The 14,099-nt window shown below is 50.2% G+C and overlaps 2 protein-coding genes across 2 annotated transcripts in view; one reads left to right on the plus strand and one right to left on the minus strand.

Moving 5' to 3' along the window:
• Positions 1–5,496, minus strand: part of SAXO2 (stabilizer of axonemal microtubules 2) — a 53,014-nt gene extending 47,518 nt beyond the window's left edge. Inside the window, exon 1 of the mRNA XM_075342772.1 lies at positions 5,348–5,496. Coding sequence (XP_075198887.1) covers positions 5,348–5,385 — 38 coding nt within the window. The 5' untranslated portion in view covers positions 5,386–5,496. The remainder of the gene's footprint in view (positions 1–5,347) is intronic.
• Positions 5,497–5,538: 42 nt separating this feature from the next.
• The window catches only part of EFL1 (elongation factor like GTPase 1), a 472,312-nt gene continuing 463,751 nt past the window's right edge, over positions 5,539–14,099 (plus strand). Inside the window, exons 1-2 of the mRNA XM_075345858.1 lie at positions 5,539–5,615; positions 10,125–10,225. Of these exons, the coding sequence (XP_075201973.1) occupies positions 10,135–10,225 (91 nt within the window). The 5' untranslated portion in view covers positions 5,539–5,615; positions 10,125–10,134. The remainder of the gene's footprint in view (positions 5,616–10,124; positions 10,226–14,099) is intronic.

A 14,099-nucleotide genomic window follows, 5' to 3' on the forward strand; every position in this document is an offset into this window, starting at 1 on the left:
TCAGCTTCAGACGTACCCTAAAAACGCATCTTTTTAGGGCGGCCTATCACACTCCCTAGCCAAACTAATTTCACCTAACCACTCCACAACTTCTCAGAAAATAACCCCATGTCAAACTTCATGGCACCCAAATGCATCTCAAGGCTCTGGCCAACTGCTCCAGGCAGCCATTATCTATCCCCCATTTTCTTGAGATGGCTGGATTGTCATTGTAAACAAGCACTTGTACCTTGCCCCCCCCCATCTCATTGTAGATTGTAAGCTCTCACGAGCAGCGTTGTCTTTTTTCTCTTTAAATATTGTATTTTCTATAACTGTTACTTGTTTGTATATGTTCCTCCTGAATTGTAAAGCGCTGTGGAATATGTTGGCGCTATAAAAATAAGGAGTATTATTATTATTATTATTACTATCAGATCCTGGCTGTTCTGGGTGATTAGTGGGTCTCTATCAGATCTTGGCTGCTCTGGGTGATTGGCGGGTCTCTATCAGATCTTGGCTGCTCTGGGTGATTGGCGGGTCTCTATCAGATCTTGGCTGCTCTGGGTGATTGGCGGGTCTCTATCAGATCATGGCTGCTCTGGGTGATTGGCGGTTCTCTATCAGATCCTGACTGCTCTGGGTGATTGGTGGGTCTCTATCAGATCTTGGCTGCTCTGGGTGATTGGCGGGTGTCTATCAGATCTTGGCTGTTCTGGGTGATTGGCGGGTCTCTATCAGATCCTGGCTGTTCTGGGTGATTGGCGGGTCTCTATCAGATCCTGGCTGCTCTGGGTGATTGGCAGGTCTCTATCAGATCTTGGCTGCTCTGGGTGATTGGCGGGTCTCTATCAGATCTTGCCTGCTCTGGGTGATTGGCGTGTCTCTATCAGATCTTGGCTGCTCTGGGTGATTGGCGGGTCTCTATCAGATCCTGGCTGCTCTGGGTGATTGGCAAGTCTCTATCAGATCTTGGCTGCTCTGGGTGATTGGCGGGTCTCTATCAGATCCTGGCTGTTCTGGGTGATTGGCGGGTCTCTATCAGATCCTGGCTGCTCTGGGTGATTGGCAGGTCTCTATCAGATCCTGGCTGCTCTGGGTGATTGGTGGGTCTCTATCAGCTCCTGGGTGCTCTGGGTGATTGGTGGGTCTCTATCAGATCCTGGGTGCTCTGGGTGATTGGCGGGTCTCTATCAGATCCTGGGTGCTCTGGGTGATTGGTGGGTCTCTATCAGATCCTGGGTGCTCTGGGTGATTGGCGGGTCTCTATCAGATCCTGGCTGCTCTGGGTGATTGGTGGGTCTCTATCAGATCCTGGCTGCTCTGGGTGATTGGCGGGTCTCTATCAGATCCTGGCTGTTCTGGGTGATTGGCAGGTCTCTATCAGATCCTGGCTGCTCTGGGTGATTGGCGGGTCTCTATCAGATCCTGGCTGTTCTGGGTGATTGGCGGGTCTCTATCAGATCCTGGCTGTTCTGGGTGATTGGCGAGTCTCTATCAGATCCTGGGTGCTCTGGGTGATTGGCAGGTCTCTATCAGATCCTGGCTGTTCTGGGTGATTGGCGGGTTTCTATCAGATCCTGGGTGCTCTGGGTGATTAACGGGTCTCTATCAGATCCTGGCTGTTCTGGGTGATTGGCGAGTCTCTATCAGATCCTGGGTGCTCTGGGTGATTGGCAGGTCTCTATCAGATCTTGGCTGCTCTGGGTGATTGGCGGGTCTCTATCAGATCCTGGCTGCTCTGGGTGATTGGCGGGTCCCTATCAGATCCTGGCTGCTCTGGGTGATTGGCGGGTCTCTATCAGATCCTGGCTGTTCTTGGTGATTGGCGGGTCTCTATCAGATCCTGGGTGCTCTGGGTGATTGGCAGGTCTCTATCAGATCCTGGCTGTTCTGGGTGATTGGCGAGTCTCTATCAGATCCTGGCTGCTCTGGGTGATTGGCAGGTCTCTATCAGATCCTGGCTGCTCTGGGTGATTGGCGGGTCTCTATCAGATCCTGGCTGCTCTGGGTGATTGGCGGGTCTCTATCAGATCCTGGCTGCTCTGGGTGATTGGCGGGTCTCTATCAGATCCTGGCTGTTCTGGGTGATTGGCGGGTCTCTATCAGATCCTGGCTGTTCTGGGTGATTGGCGGGTCTCTATCAGATCCTGGCTGTTCTGGGTGATTGGCGGGTCTCTATCAGATCCTGGGTGCTCTGGGTGATTGGCAGGTCTCTATCAGATCCTGGGTGCTCTGGGTGATTGGCAGGTCTCTATCAGATCCTGGGTGCTCTGGGTGATTGGCAGGTCTCTATCAGATCCTGGCTGTTCTGGGTGATTGGCGGGTCTCTATCAGATCCTGGCTGTTCTGGGTGATTGGCGGGTCTCTATCAGATCCTGGCTGTTCTGGGTGATTGGCGGGTCTCTATCAGATCCTGGGTGCTCTGGGTGATTGGCAGGTCTCTATCAGATCCTGGGTGCTCTGGGTGATTGGCAGGTCTCTATCAGATCCTGGGTGCTCTGGGTGATTGGCAGGTCTCTATCAGATCCTGGGTGCTCTGGGTGATTGGCGGGTCTCTATCATATCCTGGGTGCTCTGGGTGATTGGCAGGTCTCTATCAGATCTTGGCTGCTCTGGGTGATTGGCGGGTCTCTATCAGATCCTGGCTGTTCTGGGTGATTGGCGGGTCTCTATCAGATCCTGGGTGCTCTGGGTGATTGGCAGGTCTCTATCAGATCTTGGCTGCTCTGGGTGATTGGCAGGTCTCTATCAGATCCTGGCTTCTCTGGGTTATTGGTGTGTCTCTTACTATAGGACAGACCTGTCAGTCACCTGCGCCAGTGCTGGGAATGGGGCACCAAGTCTCGTCTCTAGCTGGATCTGGAAAGTATATTTTCTCTGAAACACAATGGTACAGCCGGACTCTCAGGCGTGCTGCACTGCACATGGGTCTGGTCCCAAGAATCAGGTGACAGGTTCACTTTAAATTTGATTGCACCCTGATAAAACACTTAAAAACTCACAAAGGTAAAATAACAAACGCGTTTCAGAACAACGTCCTTTGTCATTACGAAGAGAGAAGTCTCAGCTTAAAGAGACCTGGACCCGGTGCTGGAAGATGTTGTGCCGCTGTACGCCTCATGGCTCCATAATTAGATAGATAGATAATGGCACCCGGGCTTGTTCTTAAAAATGCTGGAAAGCGGAATAGGAGGAAAGACCTATGATGTCATCAAAAGCTCCTACACCGAGAACCTCTGCAGCGTGAGTGTGAACGGTAGAAGAACGGCTTATTTCCAGCAGAGCCGAGGAGTCAGACAGGGCTGCAGCCTAAGTCCAACGCTCTTCAATATTTACATCAATGAGCTGGCTGCTGCTCTGGAATCTTCACCTGCTCCAGGTCTCACACTCCATGACGCCCAGGTGAAATTCTTGCTCTATGCAGATGACCTACTGCTGGTGTCACCAACCGAGAAAGGTCTCCAAGACAACCTACAAATCTTGGAGAAATTCAGCTCCACATGGGCACTACCGATCAATCTAAAGAAAACCAACATCATGGTGTTCCAGAAGAGAAAAAGAAGATTTGACCAGCATCCTTCATTTGTCCTAAACGGCTACACTCTAACAGGAACAGACAAATACACCTACTTGGGCCTGGAAATTCACCAGTCAGGGAGCTTCAAACAAGCCATAGAGACCCTGAAAAACAAGGCCTGCAAAACCTTTTATGCCATCCGAAGGACATTGTATCATCTGAAGCCACCAGTGAGGGTCTGGCTAAAAATCTTCGATTCCATCATTGCCCCAATCCTCCTGTACGGCAGCGAAGTCTGGGGCCCTCACACTTACCCAGATTGGTCAAGGTGGGAATCCAGCCCAACAGAAATATTCCACCTGGAATTCTGTAAGCACCTTCTCCAGGTCCATCGAAGCACCTCCAACAGTGCCTGTCGAGCTGAGCTGGGCAGATTCCCTCTACACCTAGCAGCTCTGAAGAGGTCACTATCATTTCAGGCTCACCTACAGAGTAGCAATCCAAACTCCCATCACCACAAAGCTCTGATATATATACGTGGGCCAGATGAACCAGGACCCCGGGCACAGCCCTCCCAAACCCAACTGGACAAAATAACCAATCACAGCAGCCTGACAAGAACCAGAATCAGGAAGATGGTAGACGAGGGCCAGGAGAGGTATGTCAGTGACTGGAGGACCGACATCAACACCTCACAGAAACTGACCACGTACCAGAGACTACAGAGAGACTACAGACTGGCCCCGTATCTGGAGAAAATCCCGGACCCCAGAGACCGCAGGACCCTGAGCCGATATAGACTCAGTGCCCACAGTCTAGCCATCGAATCCGGACGTCACAAGCAGAGCTACAAGCCCAGGGAGGACAGACTGTGCCAACACTGTGACCTGGAGGCCGTGGAGGATGAAACCCACTTCCTGCTACACTGCACCAAGTACTCAGCAGTGAGGGACACTCACTTCAGGAGACTCTCCCATCTCTTCCCGGATTTCAGCTCCATGAAGGAGGAAGAGAAAATATATATCCTGCTGGGGGAAGAAGAGAGCGCAGTGGAGATAGCAGCGCAGTATGTGAGCGAATGTCATAGACTTCGAGAAAGAGAACTATGATAAGTCATGGACTTCCATAGCCCCCCATCCCAGATGTGGCCCCCCAATCCCCACCCTGGATATGCCCCATCCACCGTTACCACAGTCCCACCGTGGATATGCCCCATCATAAGCCATGGACTTCCATAGCCCCCATCCTAGAAGTGCCCCCACAGTCCCCACCCTGGATGAGCCCCATCCATCCTTCCTACAGTCCCCACCCACCATCCCCACAGCCCCAGCCCCTAATGTACACTTGCTTTGGCAAAACTAATTTGTATTTGGTCCTGCCAATAAAGCTTATTTGATTTGATTTGATTTGATAATAAATAGATAGATAGAGGGATAGATGGATGGATAGATAACTACAGATAGATAGATAGATAGATAGATAGATAGATAGATAGATAGATAGATAACTACAGATAGATAGATAGATAGATAGATAGATAGATAGATAGATAGATAGATAGATAGATAGATAGAGGGATAGATAGATAGATAGATAGAGGGATAGATAGATAACTACAGATAGATAGATAGATAGATAGAGGGATAGATGGATGGATAGATAGATAGATGGATGGATAGATAGATAGATAGATAATAAATAGATAGATAGATAATGGATAGATAGATAGATAGAGGGATAGATAGAGAGACAGAGATAGATAGATGGATAGAGGGATGGATAGATAGATAGATAGATAGGAGCAGACCCCTCCGTACAGACCAGCAGTGCCCCCTCCCCCACTCTTACCCGCAGGTACATATCTCGCAGATGCACTTGCGCTTCATGTCGGGGTGCGCGGTCGCTCGGAGCCGGCCGGAGCTGCTGCAGACACGTTCTCTAATCTGTAGGAGAGCTCGGTAACTAGGCAAGCAGGAGGTCGCCTAGTAACAGCCGAGCGTCCTATCAACAGCGCTACAGCTGCGCGGTGACGTCACACGCACGGACAGGAGGACGTGTAGTACTGAGTGACTTCCGGGTATATCAGCACATGGGCGCTGTGGGGCTGTCAGTGGCGGTGAGTGCTACCTGTGCGGGCTCTGCTCAGCTTTGGTTTGGGAGACCATGGACGCTGCACTGTAAACTTTACATGAAGCCCGTGTAGGCTGCGGCTCACAGTCACATCCCCATGCCGGGTGCTCCGTGTCTCCTGCAGTGGTGCCCAACTACGAGTGCCACCTGCCATGCCAGCCTGTCAGGAGACGGGGCAGCCGTGCTGAGGCTCTGGTGCTGCACTCTCCTCAGCCGCTGTGGCCCCTGCACCCGGACATCGCCCCCTACTGTGGCTCCAGTGCGTGGCTGCCCTGTGAGGGTGCGGAGCTGCTCCTGTTCTTGGCCCCTAGTTGCCCAATAACCGCTCGCCAGGTTTCACATCCTGTATATGGGCCGCACATAGGTAAAACTAATTTGGGGGCCGCATTCTTTGCAGGACAAAGGGACACTTTTATTGGTACCATAGTTATCATCTTACAATTAGCACCATATAGTAACTTTGGCCAACATCCTGTGGTAATGTGCCCATCCTATAGTAATGTGCCCATCTTTGTCCCCATTCTGTAGTAATGTTCCTTATCCTATAGTAATGTGCCCCATCTTTGTCCCCATTCTGCAGTAATGTGCCATTGTGCGGCAATACATTCAAGTGAAATAACGTGCTGACAGCGGTGGCTCCCTGTACCGGCCGCTAGTGCCAAGGCATCCACGTGCCCTTGGGCCACAAGAAGCCGGGGCCAGATGTTTGAGACCCCTGATGTGAGTGGTGTAGCAGACTCCGCTGCCCCTCTGGAGTGTGGGGAACCGGATCACCTCATCCTCTGCCCGTTCCCCATTTTGGCAGAGCTGCGCTATACCGGCTTGATAATGACAGTACTGTAGTTCCAAAATTATTCCAATTCTGCTTTGAACAAAAAATGTGATTTTTCATAGCTTTTGACAGCAGAATTCTGGCATTAAAGCTTTGATGAATTAGGGCTGTAGACTGCACGGCTTTTTGGCCAGGCCAAAAATATCAGATAGGAAATGGATCTTCTTTTTTGTTTGTTTATATAAACTCTATGAGGAACAGATCATAACGGCTGGGGATCTGTTGTAATCTATCGGATCTATTTTTGGCAGTGCACATGCCCAGAGCACTGCAGGACTTCAGGACAAATTGTTTATTTGGCTCTTTTTTTTTTTTTTTTTTTCATCTGTTCAAAAATTGATATTTCCATTTTGCATCTGTCTTGTGTTTGTAACTGATCCATTATTTCCATTTCTTTTTTCCCTCTAAACCCTTAATGCAAATCATGTACATTATTGCAGGAGTGATTGCATGCAGAGCTGTGTCCACATGTGGCAGGTACAGGCTGTGGTTAATAGTGGCCATCTGTCTATAACGTGTGTGGCCCGAGATGAGCTCTGACCACGGCTGTTACAGCATGTGCCCACGCTGCGTTGTGTCCCTGCAGAAATTTCTGCAGCGATTGGAACAGCACATGTGCTCTTCAAAACGCTGCAGAAACACTGCATAATGGATGCAGTGAAAAAAGCCGATTTCATGCGCTCTGGATGCAGCCTCCACCATAGACAGAGCGGGGGGCTGCATCCAAAGCGCACGGAATAAGTGACATGTTGCTTTTTAGAACGCAGCGATTTGGCAGCGAGGTAAATCACTGCATCCTAAAACACAACGTGCGCATGGATTATGCACAATCTTCATAGATTGTGCTGGGGACGCATATAGTTACGCTGCAGTGCAGAACTCAGCGTACCTGCATGCGATACGCACACGTGGGCACATAGCCTTAGCCATTTAAAGGGAACATGTCACCTAGAATGTGTTCTGACCTTTCAGCAGACGCATGTGTGCCCTACTGTAATTACACCTTCCTACCCATCCCTGTGCTGTAATATTGTGTAATACGAAAGTAATAAAACGTTTTTTATTACCTTCATATTTCCTATGTAAAAGGGTATTTGGTCCCATGGGTGACGCCTTGCGCTATGGACGTCTGCATACTCTCTGTGGTATCACGCCCCTGTGACGTCCCCGTCGCTCATTCTATCCTGCGCACATTGCGGCAGGCTTCTTTTCCGGGTGTTCACTCGCCGGCTTCAGACATGCGCAGGCATGCGCGTCTGAAACTGACAAGGAGAACCCGGAAGAGAAGCCTGCTGCAATGCGCGCAGGATAAAATGAGCGACGGGGACGTCGCTCATGTGACTCTATGGTATCATGCCCACAGGGATGGGTTGGGAGGTGTAATTAGGGCACACATGCGTCTGCTGATAGGTCAGAATGCATATTCTAGGTGACAGGTTCCCTTTAAATACTACAGTCAGGCTTTGACAACTGTAATTAAATCAAACACTCGCCGCTGCTCGCTCCTATGTTCTCCCGTTGTCACCCTGTGATGAGACAGCAGGGCGTTGATGGGTTACTATGACAGCCCGCGGTGCTCGTTTCTATGGACTCCCATCAGCACCCTGTAACATTACTGCAGAGCGTTGTTGCACTGCGCCCAGGGTCTGCTAAAGGCCCCTGCCACCACCATCTTGATTCTCATCTGAAGCTGAGGTATGTGCTTAGCTTCAGTGGAGATGGAACTGTACACTATATATTACAATGCCATGGTCATGCAGTATATAGTATAAGCTATCGGACATCCGCAGGTTCAAGTCCCCTAAGGGGTTTAATGAAGTAAGAAATTACTAAATAAAAAATAGCATTTCAAATCACCCTGCGCTTCCTCCATTGTCAATAAAGGAAAAAAAAAAATAAAAATATATATATATAAATGCACATATGTTGTATTTCCGTGTTCATAAAATTGTGATCTATCAAAATATAAAATTAGTTAACCCTTCTTTTAAACATTGGTAGAAAAAAAAAAATTAAATGGCAGAAATATGTTTTTGATTCACTACTCGCCCCTGAAAAAAAATGCAACAGATCAAACAGCATATCTAAGGCTGCTTTCACACCTCCGGTTTCTGCAATGCGGCACACTCCGGCACTTTGCAGGAAAATCGCAACCGTTTTTTTTTTTTTTGCTGCCGGTTGCGTTTTTTCTGCATAGACTTTAATTAGTGCCGCATTGTGCCGCAATGCCTTGCGTTCCATCCGGTTTTGCCGCATGCGGCAGATTTAGCCGATGCGGCGGCCGGATGGAACGTTGCCTAGCACGTTTTTTCGTGCGGCAAAAAAACCCGCATCGCGCCACATTTTTCAATGCATGCCTATGGCGGCCGGATGCGGCGCGATGCGGCAAAAACCGCATCCGGCCGCCGCATGCGGTTTTTGCCACTGCGCATGCTCAGTAGCATGCCGCAAACGGCAAAAACCGGATGGGCCGCATGGGAAAAACTTATGCAAAGGATGCGGTGTTTTCACCGCATCCGTTGCATAGCTTGCACAGCCGGATTGAGCCGCAGAGCTCAAACCGGATGTGTGAAAGCAGCCTAACCTGATCTGTTCTCAGCAGAACCCTTCTGCTTGTTAAGCAAAAAATGAGCCTCATCCAGCTCAACCCATAGCAAAAACAAACTTACAGGTCTCAAAACAGCAGCACAAACCCCCAAAAATATTTTTTTTTCACATTTTTGAATTTTTTTTTCACTTAAATAAAAAATGATCTCCATATATCTGTAATTGTGCTGCTCCACAGAATAGTGATTATGAGTAACTTTGTCAGAAAGTGCACCGAAAGAGCAAAACACAGAAAAAAAGTGGAATCACATTTTTTTTTTTCCTATTTTACTACAATTGGATTTTTTTTCCAGTACGCTAAGTATTAAAATAAATGACGTCTTTCAAGACCATAACTCATCCTGGAATATCCTACCGCTACGTGGACGAAAATATAAAAAAGCACTTAAAATTGGGGAGGAAAACAAGTAGCGCAAGAACGTTATTGGCTGTTGAGGGAAGGGGTTAAATATAGGACCTATGGGAAATAAATAACTACACTGCATCCACACCTGCTTGTGTGAATCCAGCCCTATAGAGGTACGAGATGTGAAGAAAGATCTTGAGTAGTGTCTACATGGTGCCTTGTCCCTTCACCGTCCGCTTGTGTGCACTATCCTGCAGGCCCATGTGTCCATACACAACAGGCCACATCTGTGGGTCACAGAAGTAGATTAGGTTTTTTTTATTTTTCTACTTTACTTTTGGTTTAGAGGAACCGCCATGTAATAATCAGAGATAAATATCTGCATTAATAGGGTTTTCCTGGAAAGATCGTACTGATGGGTCATCAATATCAGATGTGTGATCTGCAGCACCCGGGAGCGGCCACTGCACAGTGAATGTACGGCTCCGTACACTATTTACATCTGTGGGTTGGTGGGGTGTGGCGGGTCGGGGGAGATGTCGGCAACTACAGAACTGATACTGGAGACCTACCCAGTAATATATACCTGGAAAAACCCTTTAATATTTAAGGGTAAATTATAGCTGAAATCTTGAGGCTAGGCTCACTCTTCGCATTGTTTTGCTCTGTGAACCATGGTTCTTACGGTCTATTTTTATTACTTTCTCCAGGTCAGGGACCATGGGGCTGGTGAGTTTGGAGAAGATAATTGCACTACAAAAGAAGACTGCCAACATCCGCAATATCTGTATATTGGCTCACGTCGATCACGGTAAGCGGCTTCTTGGAACATCGTGCCCCCTCCCCCGCTCAGGGCAGCTTGGAAGGGTCTCGTGGACCCCGTCGGAGAGGCTGCTTCTGTCCTTACGGTATCAGATCATGATTTGTGTACCTCTGCATATTCCTGTTCTCACATCACTAGATTTTAGGCTCAATGTAACATTGAGGATTTTTTTATTTTCCTTTTAATATTTTCTTTGTTGAATTACTGGAAGTAAAGGATTATAAATGGTATCCATCATAGCAAGTCGTGGCAATTGCTGGCCCGTGTTGTCACCGATTGTTAGGGTGAAGCAGCTCATCCCGCTACTCTTTTCATTGCTCGTCAGTCACTGTGTACAGTCTGCACACTATTTTTTTTAAATCTATTTTTGAACCCCTTCACCCCTGAGCGATTCTGTTTTTCCGGTTGTTTTTTTTTTTGCTCCCCTTCTTCCGAGAGCCGTAACTTTTTTATTTTTCCGTCAATTTTGCCATATGAGGGCTTGTTTTTTGCGGGACAAGTTGTACTTTTAAATGAAACCATAAGTTTTACCATATAGTGTACTGGAAAACAGCAAAAACATTCCACGTGCAAAAAACTGCAAAAAAAAAGTGTGATTGCATGATTGTTTTTGGGGTATTTCTTTGTCGCTCCATTGGGAGACCCAGACAATTGGGTTATAGCTTCTGCCTCCGGAGGCCACACAAAGTATTACACTTTAAAAAGTGTAACCCCTCCCCTCTGCCTATACACCCTCCCGTGCATCACGGGCTCCTCAGTTTTATGCTTTGTGTGGAAGGAGGCACACATCCACTCATGCATTCTCAGATTAGTTATATCGGTTGGAAGAAAAGAGGACCCCCACGGGGCCCCCGGCATGCTCCCTTCTCACCCCACTATGTCGGCGGTGCTGTTAAGGTTGAGGTACCCATTGCGGGTACAAAGGCCGGAGCCTCATGCCGTTTTCCTTCACCATCCCTTAGTGGCTCTGGGAGAAGTGGGATCCTGACCGGTCATCCATTCACTGGGACCGGGCTCCCTCCGCAGCCCCTGTGGGAATCTGCCGGACAGGAGTCTATTCATCCTCAGGGACCGGGCCCTGCATCTCTAAGGTACTCTGTGTCCCCATGGGGACTGTGCATGGAGCGCCTTATTCCCGGACGCTGCAGCAGCTGCTGATTTGTGAAGACCGGCGGACTTCCGCGCCGACCGCGCCTGCTTGTCGGCCGCGGTCTTAAATTTAGTCCCCGGCTTCATCGCGGCCTAGTAGCAAAAATCCCGCCCCCGGGCCTGCCTGTCAGGGGTAAGGGCGGGACTGCCGACCTGACGTCGGATGTGAGGGCCGGAGCATCCTGTATGTTTCCTCCCCCCTCACTGATCACTGTGGGGACCCCAGATTCCCGCACTTTTTCTAGCACCGCCCACGGCTCCACTCCTCCCCTGAGAGCTCCAGCAGCCATGTTTTTGGCATTCTGCCGGTGGAGGATTATCGGGGAAGAGCTCTGCAGCTCTGGGAGACCTAAGGCAGGGAATCTGGAGGACACACACTCCGCTTTTTAGCGGTCGGTAAGCCACACCGGTCCCCCATAGGGTGCCGGAATAGATATATATATATTTCTGTTCGGTCGGGCTGTATACCTTTTCCCATATACCCTCAGTGATCACTCTCCTAGGAGACAACAGCATGTCGTCCACAAGGAGCAAAGGTGCTAAGGCACAGGGTTTTTTTGCGACCTGTACCTCTTGTGGGGCTATGTTACCTGCGGGTTCCACCTACCCTCACTGTGAGCAATGCTCGGCCCCTGTTTCGCTTGCTCAGCCGGAGCCTCGGTCACTAGTGGGCCCCTCGGCTCAGGTAGACCCCCCTGCTCCCCCTGTCCAGGCGGCAGGGACAGAGTTTGCTGCTTTTGCTGAGAAACTCTGAGTCACTTTCACAATCCATGGCTCAGTCTATGGACAAATGGTCTGCCAAGCTGCTAGAAGCTTTGCAGTCCAGACCGGTCCTTACACAGGCCCCGGTCCCTGTTGGATCGTCGCCTCCAGGCCCCTCTCGGTCCGCGCCGCAGCGCGCTCCCAGGTTGGGCCCTAGATCCCACGCGGAGGACTCCTGCCCGGACCACAGTCCCAGACCGGCTAAGCGGGCTTGCTGGGAATCTTCCCCGACTTCTTCACGCTGCTCGGGTTCCCAGCTTGAGGACTCTCTGGAGGACGAGGCGGACGTCGCAGCTCAGGGCTCTGAACCTGACGTTGCCCTCAATCTTGATACACCTGAGGGGGACGCCTTAGTAAATGATCTTATATCGTCCATCAACCAGGTGTTAGATCTGTCCCCCCCGCCTCCACCTGTAGAGGAAACGGCTTCTCAGCAGGAGAAACACCAGTTTCGGTTCCCCAAACGTACACGGAGTGCGTTTTTCGATCACTCTAACTTCAGAGATGCTGTCCAAAAGCCCAGAGCGGTTCCAGACAAGCGCTTTACTAAGCGCCATACTGACACACGTTACCCCTTCACCTCTGACGTAGTTAAGGGTTGGGCTCAATGTCCCAAGGTGGATCCTCCAGTCTCTAGATTGGCGGCGAGATCTGTGGTCTCTGTTGCAGATGGTTCATCGCTAAAAGATGCCACCGACAGGCAGATAGAGCTCCTGGTGAAATCCATCTATGAAGCAACGGGCGCGTCTTTTGCCCCGGCCTTTGCAGCCGTGTGGGCACTCCAAGCTATCTCAGCTTGTCTGGCTGAGATTAATGCAGTCACACGTAATTCTGCTCCGCAGGTTGCGTCTCTGACTTCTCAAGCGTCAGCTTTTTCTTCCTACGCCATGAACGCAGTCCTAGACTCTGCTAGCCGTACAGCGGTGGCATCCGCTAATTCTGTGGCAGTCCGCAGGGCCATGTGGCTGCGCGAATGGAAGGCAGACTCGGCCTCTAAGAGGTTCTTAACCGGTTTGCCGTTTTCTGGCGACCGATTGTTTGTCGAACGATTGGATGAGATTATTAAGGAATCCAAGGGAAAGGACTCCTCCTTACCCCAGTCCAAACCTAAGAGACCTCAGCAACGGAAAATTCAATCGAGGTTTCGGTCCTTTCGTCCCTCCGCCAAGTCCCAATCCTCTTCGTCCAGCAGGCCGGAGAAAGGCCAGAGGAACTCCTATGCGTGGCGGTCTAAGTCACGCCCCCAAAAGGCCGCCGGAGGCACTGCCTCCAAGGCGGCCTCCTCATGACTCTCGGCATCCCCGAACCGCATCCTCGGTCGGTGGCAGGCTCTCCCGCTTTTGCGACGCCTGGTGGCCACATGTTCAAGACCGATGGGTGAGAGACATTCTGTCTCACGGTTACAGGATAGAGTTCAGCTCTCGTCCTCCGACTCGTTTCTTCAGAACCTCTCCGCCCCCCGCTCGGGCCGACGCACTTTTTCAGGCAGTGGACGCTCTGAAGACAGAAGGAGTTGTGATCCCTGTTCCCCCTCAGGAACATGGTCGCGGCTTTTACTCCAACTTGTTCGTGGTGCCAAAGAAGGACGGATCATTCCGTCCCGTTCTGGACCTCAAACTACTCAACAGACATGTGAGCACCAGACGGTTTCGGATGGAATCTCTCCGCTCGGTCATCGCCTCGATGTCACAAGGAGACTTCCTAGCATCGATCGACATCAAAGATGCTTATCTCCATGTGCCGGCCGATCGCACACGAACATCAACGCTTCTTGCGTTTCACCATCGGGGACTAACACCTTCAGTTCGTGGCATTGCCTTTCGGCCTGGCGACAGCCCCACGGGTGTTCACCAAAGTCATGGCATCCGTTGTGGCGGTCCTACACTCTCAGGGCCACTCGGTGATTCCCTACTTAGACGATCTCCTAGTCAGGGCACCTTCTCGGGTGGCG

Source organism: Anomaloglossus baeobatrachus, chromosome 4 (assembly GCF_048569485.1).
Source record: "Anomaloglossus baeobatrachus isolate aAnoBae1 chromosome 4, aAnoBae1.hap1, whole genome shotgun sequence".
Taxonomy (NCBI): Eukaryota; Metazoa; Chordata; class Amphibia; order Anura; family Aromobatidae; genus Anomaloglossus; species Anomaloglossus baeobatrachus.